Source organism: Tetrao urogallus (genome assembly GCF_951394365.1).
Source record: "Tetrao urogallus genome assembly, chromosome: Z".
Taxonomy (NCBI): domain Eukaryota; kingdom Metazoa; phylum Chordata; class Aves; order Galliformes; family Phasianidae; genus Tetrao; species Tetrao urogallus.
The window spans coordinates 21,637,453-21,656,166 of NC_136816.1; the positions used below are offsets into that span (position 1 = coordinate 21,637,453).

Below are 18,714 nucleotides of genomic sequence, written 5' to 3' on the forward strand. Positions count from 1 at the left end.
ATCTTTGGAGAGTCTTGCGATCCTCTGAAGACTTCTGCAGGCGCTACAGCTAACTGGAACTGCAGATATTTATTTCAGAGTGCTGGCCTAGCCCAAGAAGAAGGGGAAGGTGCTAAGGAGACGAAAGGGTTTTGTTCATACGTTGCTGGGAGATTTGGCTTCGTATTTGTCCTGTTCCATGTTTACAAATTTCAATAAGACGTTCGTTTCACTAGGTTGTTCTTTTGAGTGCTGCTATTTGTTGCTAGACACGTGTAATTTCCTTGTCTATGTGTCTGAGAGCTACAGTGCAGATCACATCAACTTGAGAGTCATTTCATTATAAGTACCTGAGAACAGAGTAAGGCCTGTAGCAGTTTCTGTCCATGTGCCATGCCACACACTCCACAGTTAATTTTACCTGTTGTTTCTCCGTTGTATTTACCCACTTTGTTTAAAACATTTTTTTAAACCATATGCAGTAGCTTCTATGGTGCAGTGGATTCCTGGGAGGTAATTGCAGTTAAGTGCATTCTAAAGACTTCAGTGTTCTCTAAAAGTGACAGAGTGATTGCATGGACTAAATTGGTGTATTGTACAGTAAAAGCTGAATAAGAAGGCTTCCTCCTGATCTTTGCATACCAGTGTGTGCTATGGTCTAATAATCTTTTCAGGGACTAAACTTTTCAGAGACTCATTTCTTTATGTGGCAACCATTACTTCCTAATAGCCTAATAGGTCAATGATTGCTTTCAATTGAGGGGAAAGGGATGAAGATTTAAGTAGAGTACTTTGTCAGTATTCTTTCTCTGAGGCTGTCCTCATTCAGTGCTTATTTCTAAATCTACTCTTAGCTTTCCCCTCGTTCAGGTTCTCTGCCTTTCTGAAAACCCTGCATCCTTCTTGAGAGGAAAATAGGAATGGATGTTTTCTTCTGCGAGTAAAACTGAGATGTGTTTTCCAAATTTGACTCATTAATTAATATCTCCCTGGAGAATGTTGTCTGTGTGAAATGTATTTTTTCTTCAGGCTTTTTCTTTTTAGTTAAAAGTATTGCAGTTACTCACTGTTGGCTTGCAGTGATTTTTGGTGGGAAATGAAGGAGACGATGCTAACATACATATACCTGAAGGGAAAAACGAATTGAATTAGGTGGTCTCTCGTTAACAGAACCCTTCCATTCTAGAAGAAACAATGAAACTCATGCAAAACAAGTTATTCTAATAATAATTTATTGACTGAGCACAGTAGATGAATGACAAATGAGTGGGCAGAAGGCATGCTGAACATGTATCTCAGATCAAGTGAGTCAGCACACTGTGTGTGCTGTCAGCATCACTTTGAAGAAATGTTTGTGAACTTCAGGAGAACAATTTAATTAATTCTAGTCTGAGGAGAGGGTAAAACAGAAAAAGGATAAGGTGGTAAAGATAGCCTTGTTTGTATGTTAAAAATGTGAACAAATACATTCTATCAAAAAAACATGACAGCACACCAATTAATCAACCAAACCCACCTATCTTAGATTATTTTTATATCAGATTTTTAAATTGCATGTGTCAAGTTGGTTGTTGTGTGAGAACGTTTTTGACAGAAGGCTATGTATAAAGCAGTCTTCTATAAAAGTTGCTATATACAATGATAACTGGCTATCAGATGTGTAGTACTGATCAAACTATCTTTTCCATTTGTAAATCACTTTTTCTGCCCATTTTCTATTCTCCTTAGTAGAACAGTATTTGCTGTAAAACATAAAATATGGACCTGATTGTCTAATGTGGAGCCCCAGTAAGCAATCAGGACATTCCCTTTGTTTTTCTTCTCATGCCTAGTAGTCCACAAATAATTCAGTCAGAATCAATAGGACAGTTTCTGCATAAGCTTGGAGCAGGGGCATAAGGCCAAAATCAATATTACACTGGCTTGACTGCAAACGATACAGCATTACTGGTTCCCGGCTGGCCTGAGTAATATAGGAAAAAAAGGAATGACATTCTTTTGGTATTCTTTTCTGGTTTAAATAAATATAAATATAAATATATATATGCCTGTGGAAACATGAATAAGCACTTTCTGTTCGATTGTTTAATCTCAGGTTTGTTTGAATGGCTAGATTTTCATCTGTAATTCTGATGGTGATTAATAGTAAATCTATATATACTCCGAGTACAGTATAATGTACTATAGTCCGAGGGCACAGAGGTACAACAAATGGCATTAAGGCATAATTTGGCTCCATGGTTTTATAAACCATAAGAAAAGAAGCATTGGCTTTTTCTTTAATATTTCAAGCAGGGTGTTTAAAGCTGTAATCTCAGAAAACCATCTTTTAACCTATAAATACAGTTAAGGAAACTTCTAAGGTGCAATAGCTTGGCTACAGTTAGATTTCACTTGTGGATGTTAAGTTTTCAAATCTTACTGTTTTCTTCATGATACTTGGCAGATGCAGAATATGGCAGAAACTGGATTGCTTGGCACAGCTTGTGTGAGACGCTCACGTGAGTTGCAGGCACTGCCAGTTTCTCAGTAGAGCTTGTAATATCCATTAACCCTTATGAATTGGATGCGTGAATGTTTTCTGCAGGCACCTCTGCACCCCAAATGAAACAGCCCCCTAAGTGTAGGCAGGGTGCCCAGGAGCATCTTGTCTGTTCAGTAGCACAGCCTGTGAATCTTGAATGTTTACACTGCGTTCTGATTTTTTTTCTCAAAAGCATTCTAAGAGCTTACAAGGTATACATAAAGAATTAGCTCTTGCTTAAGTTTACTAACCTATAGCAGTCTTAAGGAATAGATTCTGATTTTAAACACATGCTCAAGCTGCAGAAGCTTAATTCATGGAACTTAGAAATTGCTAAACACACTGGTGAAACTGCAGTGTCCTGATACAGAGCTGTTTGTTTTTATGGGTTGTAGAGAAATAGCTCATTCAAGTAATGTGGAACTTTTCCTTCCAGCTTCCGAATGGCCACATATGCAAATACATCCTGTTAGCAAAAGTGACAACACACCATAAGCAGTTTAAATTTAAACTTTTCCTGTTATACATAACATTCCCATGTCCTTTGCTGGAATGCCTGCAGATCTCCTGACTGAGTTACTGATTTTCCCAGCTGAACAATTTATTTTTGCCTCAAAAAGGCTGGTATCTTTGGACTCAGAAACTAACCCAATAACAAGTTAGATCAGGTGCTAGGAAGGAAAACAGACATTACTGGAAGTTGCTATTGCCTTCATTGTCATTGTAGTCACTACAGGAAATTATGAAGAAAAATAAATATATTTTCTGCAAAACTCAGTTATCAGTTACAGAATTTAGTTGAAATTTACTGAAGGAAGGCATTGCAGTAAACAGTAATCATTTTATTCCTTTGTAAAAATTTTGTGTATCAGAGAAACACATCATTTTTTGTCTTTGATCATAAGCTCAGTGTATTTGTGGTTATTTGAGTTGATCTGTAGGAAAACCTCTGCGTAATATTTTTTTTTCCCCAGTAACAATACAAACGTATTTTCAGTATTTCTTATGTATTTAGTCACTGGCTGTTTATCCTGTTATCACAGGATAATTTTTTTGACTAATTTAAAAATTTAGGTAACCTTCAAGATCTTAGAAAGTATTATAAAAAGAATAAAGAATAAAAGCTAGTATTGTGCAGGGAGATCTGCTAAATCAGGATCGTGGACAACAGTCAATTTTTAAAAACACAATCAGATTGTTATAATTTTATAACTTTTCCAGTAATAGTGATTATTTTTAACACATTGCATCTCAGTTCCAAGATAAATTGAACACCAAGAACCATCTGTATGTTTTCCTTAGCAATTTTCCAGTCTTGTGTTCCAATGTCTAAAGCACTTTAAAGAATCTTTTGAAATTTATGGCATGTGAAAGGCATATAGTTCCAGTCTTTCATAGGATCTGAAAAACACATTTTTATTGTTCTTCCACTTCACGGGTCAAAAAGCTTTTACAAAGTGAAAATTGAAAAAAGTAATAAATCTCTAAATTAAATTAAAGCTTAGCATTTTGAATAAAATCCTTTCTTTTACACGAAACAAAAAGCAAGAATGAAAAGTATGCCACAGGGTAAAAAGCCTTCAATATAACAAATGAAATCAGATAAAAGCAAAGAATTCAAAGGAAATCCAGACTTAATAGAATGTGTATTTTGGGAAAAAAAAAAAAAACAAACCAAAACAACAAAAAAACTCACTATGCATTGCTGTGTCTGGGATGTAGGTAAAATAAGTCTTTTACTAAAATGAACGGATATTTTATAATTACCATGAGTGACTTTCTGCAGGAAAAGATTTGTTTTCTGATATATATGTGCATGAATTTTCATAATATCTGAAGGTGACTAGAACAGATTATATCCAACAGTGTATGGAGAATAATCTCATGTGTTTATTAAATAAGGCTCTGAATTATTTTTTTTAAGGATATTTTTATTCTAATATTTTTTTACATTGTTATCTTGCCTGTTAGTCACATCTCTGAAATTTTTGTTTGCTGTATTCCACATTTACTGTCTCGAAATCTAGGCTGACACATAGGTTGACAAGGGTCTATGCATTCTGTCAAATTTTGAGTATTTATTATTTTCAGAATCTGCGGGACTTGACATTTATTTGGTTTTAATTTTACTAGGGAAAATAATTATCTGTTCCCTACCTTGCAGGAGTTTCTTAAGGGAAACAAATGCCATGAATTTAGGCTAATAACTAACCAAATTGTAGTACCAGAGAATAGCTTCAGTACTCTGTAAACTTTCTAGTATAAGGATGATCTGGATTTGTGACAACTTCTATATTTTTATTATGGCTTTTTCTTTGCTAATCAATAAATGTTTTAAACTGAGACAATCTTTGAAATTAAGATCACTAAGAATAGCATCTGCATGGCTATGACTTTTCCTGTCCATATCAGCAAAGAGTAACTGAGAACCCATAAAGTATTATTCACATTTAGTTTTGTATGGACTAAATGTACATAATACATTTATGTAAAATATGATCTAGGTGAGTCTTGTTATGCAAGTGAAACATTCTCTTTTCTGTCAAGAAGGATATCGATCCAATTTTCTGACAAGATTTTGATCTGAAGCATGATGTATGTTATGTCTACTTATAAATGGATATCTAAAATGCCAGTTCTATTACTGTGGATTTATGTTAGGCAGGTTTCTGACTTCTCGAGCTGAGAGAAGTAATCCAAATTCTAAAATAAAGACAGCCTTAGGGCAACTTATCATAGCAAGCTTGTCAGTAAGTTATTCCTTCGGATAAATGAGCATTTTCTCAGTATTTTTCTATTTTACTAGCATTGGCTATACTTAGCTGTTAGTAGTTGTTATTCCCTGATAATCATAGCATGACAGAACAATTTGAATTGGAAGGGATCTGAAGAGTCATCTAGTCCCAACTGTTCTGCCATGGACAGAGACATCCCCCCCAGCTCAGCTGCCCAGGCCCCATCCAACCTGGCCTTGAGCTCCTCCTGGAATAGGGCATCCATAGCTTCTCTGGGCAGCTGTGCCAGGACCTCGCCGCCCTCTGAGTGAAGAATTTCCTAATATCTAATCTAAATCTGCCTGCTTTCAGTTTGAAGACATTATACCTTACTATATGTCCAGCACTACACTCCCTGATAAAGTGTTACTCTCCTGCTGCAGGCCCCCTTTAATACTGAAAGATTGCAGTGCAATCTTCCCAGAGCTTTCTCTTTTCCAGGCTGAACAAACCCAGCTCCCTCAGCCTTTCTTCATTGGAGAGGTGCTCCAGCTCTCTGAGCATCTTTGTGGACCTCCTCTAGACCTATCCAACAGTTCCATGCTCTTCTTGTGCTGGGGGCCTAGGCCTGAACTTAGTATTCCAGGTCCTAGTGAAAGTGGAGTAGAAGGTGACAGTCACTTCCCTCAATCTGATGTTCACACTTCTTATGTTGCAGCCCAAGATATGGTTGACCTTCTGCAAGTAAAAATATAGAATGGAAAGTTGCCTCTGTCTTAGAGAGCCTGTAATTGATGGCAAAGAACAGATAAAAACAAAGTTCAAAACACGTAAAAGATAAGGGAGGAAGTGAATGACACTGGGAGGGAGCGATTTCAGCATATTTGCCTCAGAATTTGTGTTAACTTTTTGTAGACTTCATAGAAAGGTAGAGACATGGGGAAGGACAATTTAGCAATTTTATAGTTTGTTGTATGGAGAGCTTTGCGAAGTCATAGGGGCTACTTGAGGAGAAGCAAGGAAGACAACAGTCTCAAAATATCACAAAGGGCCCAATGTCATGGACAATGTAAATGTGATGGTTGATATTTTTACACTTGAATAAGAAATGATAGATGAGGGTTAGACTATGAAGGCCATGAAATTAAGGACAAACCAATAGATATCTGAGAGTGTAAGAAGCGATGCCAAGGAAGGGGCAAAGATTTAAACTTATCCTTGACATGACAACTTAGAAACAAAGAAAGGATGATCAGAGCTAACATTGAAATTACAGCCAGCTTCAATTTATTTTACACACTGGAGCAAAGAAAATTGTCTTTCACTTACTATTAGCTGTGACTTATCTGAGGAAATTATGTTGAAGTTTTGAAGGGGCAGAGAGGAACTGCGTATTTGCTACTGTCTGTTTATTTTAGATTTGTTGACAGTATTGCGTGCCAGGAGAGGGTGTGGTCCACTTTGTACCTGCTTTTTGGAGATGGAGATTTTGTTCTCAGTTGTTTTTAAAGACCATAAAAGCTCTATAGTCCAGTACTCCAATAAGAGTCCCCTCTGTTTTGGCAACAGTGTTATGTAATTCCAGAAATACACAACAGTGTTTTCCTGTAAAAAGGCAGAAAGGCATGCAATCCAAAATAAAATTCCATTCTGCTATCTTGGAGGTGCATGGAGGACATCTTCAAATAACAATGGTAAAAATAGTAAATCTTAGCTTTGCTATTATTTTTTGCTTTCAATCCCTATTAGTAAAACAAAAAACAAAAAACACCCAACAAACAAACAATCAAAAAAAAAAAAAAAGAAAAAACAGAAAGAGAAGTCAGATCTTAAAAAAGTAAACCAACCAATCCATTAAAAAAAAAAAAGCAAAAAAATCACTGTCTGTCTTGAATAAAGTGAACTGTAGTGTTCTTAAAGGGTAGTTGTAAATCAGAGTTTCTAAGTATAATTTTACTGAAATGTTCTTTTTGACCTGATTTGATAGCCTTATTTTGTTCTCATTACAGGCTATTCTTTACAGAAGTATAGAACTGTAGGTGATCAAGATGGGTTTGTCGAGAATAAACTTACTTATTCATTTTTTTCTCTTTTTTTGCCTTTCAATGAAATCAACTAAAAAAGCCAAAAAACGCCCACCAAGTGTGTAATCTCATTTTGTTAAAAATATATTTGTTTACATAGAATAAGAAAGAAATTACCAAATTCTGCAAAGATGCTTCCAAATAATAATAGAAATCAATATTTTGTGTTATAAAATACCAAGTTTCCCTATGCTGCAATTTGCAAATCATCAGCGGTTCAGAAACAATTTGCTCAAAAACACATCTAGCTTCATATAATTACAGTGTGCATTGGAGCTGTGGGAAATACAGTACATTAAACTTTCACAAATGCTGCAAAAGACAAAAAGAAAAAAAAGGCAATTTACATCATGGTTTGTTTCTTTGTTTGTTTGTTCTTCTCAAAAGTATCTTCTTCACACATGAATCCTTGAGCTTCTGGTTCCTAAAATCAACGTTTGGCACTCAGTTTCGTAGAGCATTTCTATGTGTTGATAGATTTGTATTGTCTTGGAGTTTTGTACCATACCTACTTGTTTAATTGAAGGTTTATACAGTGTGTTACCCTTTTTATCAGAGGCTTTTGCTTTCAGTGAGCAGCCTTCTGAAGGAAAAGTTTCCCACCTGATATTGGTAGCATTGCATGATGTGCAGACAAACAGAAAGTATAAAAGCAAAAATGGTAACAAGATAGGGCTTCAACGCCATCATGTTTTTAAGCTTTTCCTTTGAAATATTTTTTTCCCCAGCAGTGTAAGATGAAGGTAGGAAGGACCTCAGGAGTCTCCTATGGAATTCAACAGTGAGCAGTGCAGCTAGATAACACATCTGCTTATAACAAACAAACAAAAAACCACAACCAAACAACTGGGGATAAATACAATATATATGCAAGAAAAAAAAAAAAAGACAGCAACAAATTATGTTCACCTTTGCAAGAATAGTGCTCTGTATAAAACAACAGTATTTGGCTATTTCTTGATGATAAATACAGAAAATTAACCATGGTGCACAGACTGGCTTTTTCTGAACACAGGACTCTTGTTTCTCTACTTTGCTTCTCTTTCATGCACACCCTGTGCTGATACAGATGATGTACAACCTCAGCTCTGTTTGGCAGCCAGTAGCTGGCACTTTGGTGTGTGTGTACATGTCGTGTTAGCATATGTGCGTGTGTCTGCCTGACCTTGGTGCAGTCAGGACAGCAGAGCAGCTATTCTGATTAAACTCCAGCTGACAGTCTGTAATCTGACGATGGTTATCAATGCAGAAATTATCCATTCCACCAGATCAGCAGCTGTGCAACTTCCAGCTCAGCTTTCTCAGTTTCTGAATACTAGGAAGTAACAGAAGCAGTCTGATGTAGTAGTTGGTAAATTCAGCTTTCAAAACTAACTAAAGGTAAACTCATCACAGAAAACGTTTCTACCCTTTGCCTTTTTCTTTCTTTAATGGTAAATGGAGTATCAGTTTCTGACAAATCACTTTAATATCCTATGGGGAATATTATTGATTAGCAGTCATTGGATGTAGAGGTAAAATACACTATTTTATTTTATTTTATTTATTTTACATGTCTCATTCAAAAATATTAGTTTTTTCCTTTAATTCTGCAAATTTCTCCACAGCTCTGCACATTACTCACAGTTAGATATTAGGCTGGTGACAGGCCTTGCATAATGGACTGTTGTGCATCCATGCTATGGTACAGCCATCACAGTCCTGGTGGGATGCTTCACCGTTGTGCTGTAATGAAGAATCACGCACTCAATATTTGTTACCCACCTGGCCGTTGCCAGGAGAATGGTCATGAGGCTGGAAATCCTATTAGCAGCTGTCTGTTGCTTTTTATTTTAATGATTTCCTGCAAATATAATGTGAAGATCACGTCAGGAAGCTAATAAATTATTTTATTCTGTGCAGTACATGCTCTTGCAGTAAAATAGTCTAGAAAGCTTCAAGTTCATTGGCACAGCACGTTCATCCCACATGTCAGTAAATCCCCAGGAGTCAGCAAGATGCATCCCAGGGAGAGACAGCAGATTGGGAATAAGTAAAAGGAGCAGAGGGAGTGCAAAGCTCTGCTGCTTCACAAGTGAGTAGCAAGGCTTTCTCCATGCCTGGGTGTTGTGCAATGGTAGATGTGATGTGGGTTTGGTCTATATGGCTCTGAAACTAATTTTCTTTTCTCCAAAAAGGTGTATGAATGTTGTTGCAAACCACTTACCAGCTAGTGGGAAAAGAGCACAGACCGGAATTTATGAACCAAACATTTCTGCCATGTCTTTATATCTAAGAGTGGGTTTAGGTCATGTTCATCCTTAATTCTGCCCTGGAACAATCATGTGCTGTTGGCCGATCTGGGTTCTTCTGTTTATCAGGCATCCCTAATTTTTTGTTTGTTTGTTTGTTTTAATTGTTATTCCATGAGGAATAACTGAAATTGAAATTCTATATTTTGTCTGGCAGCAGAAGAATGACTGTTATCTGAATCCATACTAATGTGTTAAGAAAAAAAGCAAGCAAACAAGCGTAGAGGTGTCTGTTCAGTCATGAGAGAACTTGTATCTGTCTCAGAAATTCCACTGTTCTTACATATATAATTATATCCCAAAATATTTAGTTGTCTGAGGATAATCACCTGCTCAGCAAGCAGATGGCCTATTCTGTTCTGTGTGAATATGCTGAAAATAAGTAGGTAGAAGTTGTGAATGAATGTGTGTTACCGTGGGTAAAGACATCCTGTGATGAGCTGTATGCCAGAGGGGTGTATGGTGTTGTGTATGTAGTCCAGAGCAGAAAATAAATATCATCAAGACGATAAATGGAGAAACCACAGTGACAATAAGGTGGGTAGTCATTCTGTCAATTTGACAGTATTGCTGGACACTTTTAATGCGTGTAATATTTTCTGTTGCTCTGCATTTTGCTGTGTGTAGGTGTTCACAATATCTCCATTAAGCATACAGATTCTTGTGATCTTTACCGGGAAAAAAATCTTTAAAGGTTCTAATCCCTTTTCATTTGTGTAGCCTAAGTGAACAGCTCCTGAAGCAGAACAATTCCTGCCCTGAGGATGTGTCTCGAATTACTTTGCCGTACTCCAGGAAAGCGTGCCTGTTCTCTGCCTGTCTTTTTTGCCCCAGGAGAAGATTGAGAGAACAATGGTTGTCAGTCACTGAGGGGAGCCTAGACTTTCAGTTGCTGCAACTGACGCTTTTCTGTTGCAGCGCTGTTATTGATAGAACACAAAAATAAAACCAGGTCATTTGACCATATAATTAGCTCATTCCTGTTGAACTCTAAATGACCTTAACCTTCCTCTTCTTTACAGAATCCCCATGTTTCTCATTAAAAAAAAATTCTTCCTAAACAGTGGGTTTTTTCTTTTGATTCCGAGATACCCCTAGTGGTTACTTATGGAGTTCTAAAGGGCTGCATTGGCACACACAAGAAAAGATGCACTTGAGTGATCATGAAGACACACTGGATAACCAAATCTGTTACATCCAGATAATGTTTTACCACCAAAAATATGAAGGAGCTGAAGATGGGCCCAATAACAACTTTGGTGTATAACTTTTTCTTTCTTTTTTCTTACTGTTGACTCATAGTCTCATCAGTGCTCTAACATGAGCTATTGTGAAAGTGGTTTACATTTTTCCTTCTGCCCTTCCAGCTTGTGACAGTGACCACTGGGGACCTCACTGCAGCAGCCGCTGTCAGTGCAAAAACGGAGCCTTGTGCAACCCCATCACTGGAGCCTGCCACTGTGCGTCCGGTTTCAAAGGCTGGCGCTGCGAGGAGCGCTGTGACCAAGGGACATATGGAAATGACTGCCATCAGAAATGTCAGTGCCAGAATGGAGCCACCTGTGACCATGTGACTGGAGAGTGCAGGTGTCCTCCTGGATACACGGGAGCCTTGTAAGTACAGGGCATGTTGTATAGAGGGAGGAAATGCAGAGTATGAAGCGTGCCAACAGGGGAAATCAAGTTTGGAGTAACTTCTGTTAGTTACAGAAGGTAACTTCTGTTACATTCTAGGTCTGTTCCCTTAGGTGTGTTGCACAGACACTATACAACCTTCAGTTTGCTTCTGTTGTGAACTGCTTTCTGTTGCCTACTTTTGACCACAAACAAATGATAGCATTAGCAATACAGAGGTAGCTGGAGAGCGAGTGAAGTAACAGTTGTGTCTGCTGTGTACCACCTCTGCAGCTGTGAGGATCTCTGCCCTCCGGGGAAGCACGGGCCGCAGTGCGAGGAAAGATGCCCCTGCCAGAATGGAGGCATCTGCCACCACGTGACCGGGGAGTGTGCATGCCCACCAGGATGGATGGTAAAAACATTTTCTGAAATCGACAGTGCCCTTCAAAATTTCTAGAATTCAGGCAGCAGAAACAAAGAACAGTGAATGAGAACATAAAATGTAGCCAGGAGTAAGAAGTGTATTTCAGCATGAAAAACTGGAATAAAATACTTGAATAATCCATCTGTTGCTGAAAATCCTCCAGCTCTGCACTGCCATTTTAACCATGTGAGGTCCAGGGAAACAAGGGACGTGAATTATACCATAAACAGGTAGTAACCATTGAATTTTGTCTAGAAAGTGTTCACTTCCAGATAGAACTTATTACTCTAGGGAGCTGATACCTCCTTAGAGAGACATTATGTATTTTTTGTGGGGGATTTTGCATCTATTTTCAAATGTATACTATGCATTTAAAACAAACAAACAAAAAGAAAACATCCAAACTTTAAGGTATTGTGTTAAGTGATGCTAACAGAAACAAGACATTAGAATTTGACCGTTATCTTTTCACTTTCTACCCTCTGGTCAGTGCGAAGGGAAAGAAGCTACAAATGAAATTCCTCACTTGCATGTAGGCTCCTTTGCCAGACTGGTAGTTCTGAGTTAGGAAATTGGAAGATGATCAAAAGGATGGATAGTGATCAAAGCCCAACAGTTTCCTTAGAAAATATTCATAGATAGTATTTACAATCAATATTTATTCATTTTTTTTCTACATACATGTCTATGACGGGTGAAAATCTACATTTATTGAACTTCTCATTATCATGATATATGAGGAGTTCAGTGGTAACATGGGCTCTTCACCAGCAAGGGTACATCACTGTGAGCAAATGATGTCTCACTGTGTGAGCATTGCTCACCTGTCAACCTAACTTGGAGTATGGTAATTTTAACATTTATTCCATTTCGTGATGGAAGAATGTAAGTTATTGATCACAGGATACAGTTGTTTGCATTTTGCCTTTACTTCTTCTATGGGCCTCAATGCCACTAATGTAAAGAAATACAGCATATGAAGAAGTAGTGAAAAATTTCTGCCAGAGCACGAACTAATTAACTAATAACTAATAAGTTACTCTTTAGCTTTTAGATTAGTTATCCACTCCAAATAGTTATATAAGCATAATTCGATATTAGTTTTAGATTTCTCAATTCTGTGTGATGATTTTGTTAACATAACCTTTTTTGCTTTCCATGCAAAGTTGGCATAAAGTAGTCAAATCCAAACTCTAAAGTGTCTTATGTTAGCTAAAATTCCCATGTATCTTTTGCCTGGTGAGACACTTGTAAATCTGCTTCTCTTGAATTGGCTTCTTAAAAGTCTTAAGGTCTGATACTTCTCTCAGTACATAACTGCAGTTAATTCCAAATATGTAATTAGCAGTTCAGAAATTGAAGTCTTGTGGAAAAGAAGCTTTTAAGGTATTTCACTGCTTTCAGTGAAATTAGGCAGCTTCTCCTTTCACCAGAAATAACAACAAGAGATCATGAAGTCGTATGATTGGGGCATTACAGCAACTGTACATTTCTACGCTCTTATTCACTGGAGGGCATTTCCAGATGTCTTAATATATATGGCTGCTGATAAAGAAATTGGGAAGAGTTTGACATCAATTACTCTTAAATGCTTTTTAATTTTCAGTGTTGCTTAGAAATAGTATTTTCCACAAGCTTTGGCCCGCTAAATGGAAATCCTGGAGAACTGTTACTATTTAGTGCTGAAACGTAGACTGTGAGCTGGAGATGAGCATTTCTAGGATCTGCACTAGATGAGGGACATGATCTCACTCTCCCTTCATTGCAAACCTTTCTTCCTTTTCCATTCAACCTGAAACCGAAATGTAAGATTATTTTTCTGCATACACAGGGCATGGTCTGTGGTCAGCCTTGTCCTGAGGGCCGTTATGGGAAAAACTGCTCCCAGGAGTGTCAGTGCCACAATGGAGGGATCTGCGACTCAGCGACAGGTCAATGCCATTGCAGCCCAGGCTACACAGGGGAAAGGTAAGAAAAAAATTATTTTTGCTTAAACCTGCAAGGGATCTGGTACAACAGAGAAAGTAGAGAAATGGGAAAAGTGGTAAAAGTGGTAAAAGTGGGAAAGACAAAACAAAATGCCCATGTTATCATTAAAAGTTTTGTGTAGTGTTCTCCGCATCACTTATCAGATATTGAATCTCAAGTGAAAAGCAATTACTTTTCTGTGAAGAGTTGCTTGGTTTCAGGAGTTTTATGCTGTGGCCCACACTGCCAGTGTCCTTTGGGTCTTCATTCGAGTGCTGTGCAGAAGGATGTAGATAGAGCTGTGGGGTAAGGAGAGAAGCTCTTGGTTTTCTACAGATGTTTGGCAATGGCTGTAGCAAGAAAGGCTCCTCCTGTTCCTCTGCAAAGTGAGCAGGCTGGAGAGTTGTCTCTTAAAGTATTGTGTTCAAACAAAGAAATGAAACTTTGGTATCTTCTAATTTGCTGTTAAAAAATTTTCTTTGGTAGATTTCAGAGGAAAGAAAATGGCAATTTTTGAGGCAGGGAAAAGTGAAAAAAATGCTTTCCTGCATACATTTTAAACAGCACACAACTCATTTGCTGAAGTCAGCAGTGTCTTAATCACTATGGTCAGTCCAGGGGATCTCTGCCAACAACAGTTAAGTATTATAACTGTATGCTCTTCCCACGTGAGCTTCACAGGACATAGAGAAAGCTGTGTCAGGCATAAGGAAAAAAGAAATATAAAGAAGAGACACACTTAGTTCAGAGCCTGCAAAAATTATGAGGGCTGCTCCGAAAGAAATGCCTCCTATTTTATTATGTTGACCCGTGATGTCTGAGGTGGATGTTGGTGGTATGGCAGTAGAGGTTGAACCTTCCCACTAATATCTCATTACATGTTGCTTTCTGACAGATAGCAGCAGAGGGGCAGTTTGACAGATTGATGTCTGACATGGAAGTCCATATGAAGCAAAGGTGTGCCATTGAATTCCTCCATACAGAAAAAATGGCACCCATTGACATTGGTCATTCAGTGACCATAAACATTCACCAAGCATTGTCTTGGTAAGCTCATCTGTGTGACTTGGTAGATCATGACTAGGGAACTAAGTATAGAGCTGAATACTGCCTGTGTTGGAAAAGAAGGTCACAATTAATATCACAAAGTTGACTCTATAGCTGGCTGATGTGGTAGCCCAGCCACCTTCCCTCATATTTGAAAAGTCTTAGCTGTCAAGCAAAGTTTCAGCTTTTGTTTTTAACTTACTAGTATATGCCTGAGATTTCAATGGGGTTAGCTAGAAAAAAAGAATTGCTGGAGTGTAATCACAGTTTCTAGGTGATCTAATTTAATACAAGAGAATCTAGTTTAAAGTTGAACTCTTCAAAACTGATGAAGATGCTATTAAAAAGAAATTGGAGAAATAAATCTTGTCTCATTTGTGTGGGGTCACTGGTTGTCATCTGGAGAAATTTCATTCTCAGCTTTATCTGTATAACTTTATTAGGAAAGATTTAGATAGATTCCACTTTATTGTAACTCCCTTTGAAGTAAAAGAGATTTTATTACTGTCTCCAGTTACACATTAAAATTCCCAGATTGAGGCACGTACCACAGACACATGAAATGAATATGTCTTCCCATTCTACCTCACAGGGTTCTGCTGAATGTGTTGCAGTGTCTTGTATCATACTAGCCTTTGAAATTCTCCTAAAGTAAACCATCAATCCTACAGTTTTATTCTTAAACGCTAACTGTATAAGAAAAGTGGAAAGAGACTATCATTTAGATTTTTTTATATGACTGGTGAAGTCAGCAAGTTTTAAGCTGATAAAAGCATTAACAGTGTGTCATATTATCAGGTAATCTGTAACTTGATAAAGCATACATGTACCCAAATTGTAGAAGATGTTATGTGCATATTATTCCCTGATGAACTGACAACAAGCCTCATGGCTTTGGTCTCAGAATGTTCTGGTCAGAAGCTCTGAGATTTCGATATTTTATTGTTTTTTCTATGTTTGCGTAATTAATAATTTATAGAATACTTATACTGCTGAATATGAATATTTTCCCTGAGACTGAACCTATGGAATGTTATCATCCCTGGCTCTGGAGCATGAACCTGTTGAGCTGAGAGGTCTACCCTGACACACACAACCCAGTATTTTAACTGTCCTTGATGTTGGAGCCTTTAGTGGTTCTGTAGAGCTGCTGACAGTTAAAGATGAAAAAGATGAAGCTTGCATCATATCTGTTAAATAACTGAATGAGCTTTTATGAGGGGACTCACTAGGAATCAATTTTCAAGTTCTCAATTAGTGGAAATTGCCTAGACAGTTAAACATATAGTCTGATCTTTATGTAAAATGTGTTTGATGTATGAAAGATCAGTGAAATACAAATTAGCTAAATCAGTTATCTTCTAAACACTCTGCAAATGAAAAGGAAAACTTTGCTGAACAGCAATATTTATTAGGAGACATTCTCCTTAAGGAGCAAGAAGAAATTATTGCTACCTACCCATATGGTTTAAACTCCAGACTTCTGTATCATATAAATACAAAATCAGTGAAGTCAGATGAAATAAAGAGTTTGGGACTCTTGATGATTTTCCCAGGTCATTGTATGAATCTACGAAGGGTAAAGAAAACCATATAAAGAAAAATTTCAGAATGAAATTCAGGAAATAAAATCACTGTGAAAACAACATCTGTTTGGAAACATAATTAGAAAATATTCTCTCTCAAGTCAGCTGAGAGCAATTGCAAAGGATCTTCTGCTTCAGTGTCTGCAGGGGCATAGATGTCTGCTGGCTGTTCACAGTATTGCCAAGTGGAATATCCAGATCACTAACCAAAAATAAATAAATAAATGATGATTAAAAATATGGATGGACATCTTTTGAAACAAAATTCTTGAAAATTTATTATATTTCATACCTAACTTCTGATTTAAGAGGATTCAATTTTGTTCTGTTATTGAATGTGAAATGTGGTGGTCTGTGCATATTGTCCCCTTTGTTGGAGAGAAGAGAGACCTTTTCCACAGTAATCTGTGGAGGCAGTGTTTTTAAGCCTGTCTTGTTAGCAGAGGAATCCGGAGAGACAGGCATTTTAAAATACAGTGGTATATAAATTCATGGTCTACTTACGACAAATTTTAGACCTGAGTCAGATTCCTCGTAAACAGAATTTTCCTTAAATCCCTAAAAGCTGTAGTTTACTTCAAGTAAAATTAATTGTTTTCTCCTTTGTTTTTCTCACAGATGTCAAGATGAGTGTCCAGTGGGCACTTATGGAGTACAGTGTGCTGAGACCTGCCAGTGTATGAATGGTGGGAAATGCTACCATATCAGTGGTGCTTGCCTCTGTGATCCAGGATATACTGGAGTGCACTGTGAAACAAGGCTTTGCCCTGAGGGAGTTTATGGCCTCAAATGTGACAAAAAGTGTCCCTGCCACTTGCATAATACCTGGAGGTAAGCTTTACACCCTATAGGCTGTTCTCTTTTTCTGTGTAGGCCTAAGAGATCAGAATATAATCTGAAAAGAAATAATTACTGATGCAGAAGGGCTTTCTGATATACATTCATGAAAATGGACGCAACTAAAGATTTCTGAGAGTCTTTAGTATTCTCTAGTCATAATAAGAAAGAAGATACCAACTCCAAAGAGCTTCTGATTGTTGGTACTTGTATGTGTATTTATTCTTAATATTAACCTCTACATTCAGTCATTGATACATGATATAAATGTTATGACAAAATGTGAACTTTTTCTATATTTACCACATGAATACATCTTTGTATTCCTCACCGTATTAAGTCAATTCTCTGGGATACTTAAATGTGAACTCAATTGAAATCAGTGGGTATAGAGTCTTAAGATTGAGTCCAGTAAGGGAGAAAAATCTATTTTTCTCTCTTCTCTCTCTCTCCCTCCACTCTAAAAGAATTAGAGCAGGTGAGTAATTTAATCCGAAATTTCTGAAGCCCTACCAATTGTAAATGTAGCTGTTTTTTTTTTTTTTAACTGTCACTTGAACACCAGAAAGCTCTTGAAATCTAATCCCTAGAAACCAACTAAAGGTAGTTTTTCACTCATCTTACTTTTTTCCCATCTCTCCTTTCTAGACATAGTCTTATTTTTTGAGTTTTGTATGTCTTTGTGGACTCCACTCTGAACATACTGTTATGAAAATCTGTAGACCTAACTGTTTGGAGACAGTCTTTCAGCTGCGAAGGAAGAATGTCAGTTGAAGCAAGTCAGTGTATTTAGATAACAATTCTTATTACAAAACTGTTCCTTTATGAAATACTTCGGTCACTGCATTTGCTTACGTGTACCTTTGTTAATAGTCACAGTACCTTATATAACTTTTGTTGAGTATATGATGAATTTAAATGTTGGAAACTCTTGTCAGAGAAATTTGCAGAAATTATTTACTGTAGCACAGAATGCTGTTGTACTTTGTATACAGATTAAAAAAAAAGAAAAAAAAAAAAGCCTTTAGTTAGTATTTAGAAGTGATGTTAAAGCACTCAAGCACTTATTTCCACATATGTGGAAATAACCTATTAGGGCTCTGTGAAAAATTGTTTTGTGGATTGCCTGAGTTGTTGAACATACTATTCATTGGCAAGCGATGTGACAGCAAGCTGAATTTACTTTCCGTTCATGTGCTTGCACAGTCGTGCCCTTGCAGTTCTGTTTATCCCATTTACTTGAGATGCCTTTTGAAAAAACCAAAAACAAAAAAACACAACTGTGTTTTTGACATAAAATCAAGCCACTTTGGGCAATACATTCAGGAATAAATGGAATCATAATGCTGACCTGTCTAGCTCTCAAATTATGCTGAGAGACTGAATACTATTGCGTTATGGATTATGCTAGCTACACTTCTGCAAATGTGTCTGTAGACTGTTGCAGAAGCTTTGTTTGACAGAAACGCATTACAATGTATAGTGTTGCTAATATTACAGGGATTATTTCTGGTTCATGTTCAACACAGCTGTTTCTTCATTTATACTGTGCAGGACAGCTTGTCGTCAAATCAGATCACAAATGTTCACACGTAAGCAGTAACATATGGTTGATTGGTCTTTTGAACATCTTCGCCTCTATA

The 18,714-nt window shown here is 37.2% G+C and overlaps 1 protein-coding gene across 1 annotated transcript in view; it reads left to right on the forward strand.

The window, feature by feature from the left end:
- Positions 1 to 18,714, forward strand: part of MEGF10 (multiple EGF like domains 10) — a gene marked incomplete at both ends in the record, with an annotated part of 66,609 nt that overhangs the window by 12,650 nt on the left and 35,245 nt on the right. Inside the window, 4 exons of the mRNA XM_079548682.1 lie at positions 10,960 to 11,206; positions 11,501 to 11,621; positions 13,465 to 13,601; positions 16,853 to 17,065. Coding sequence (XP_079404808.1) covers positions 10,960 to 11,206; positions 11,501 to 11,621; positions 13,465 to 13,601; positions 16,853 to 17,065 — 718 coding nt within the window. The remainder of the gene's footprint in view (positions 1 to 10,959; positions 11,207 to 11,500; positions 11,622 to 13,464; positions 13,602 to 16,852; positions 17,066 to 18,714) is intronic.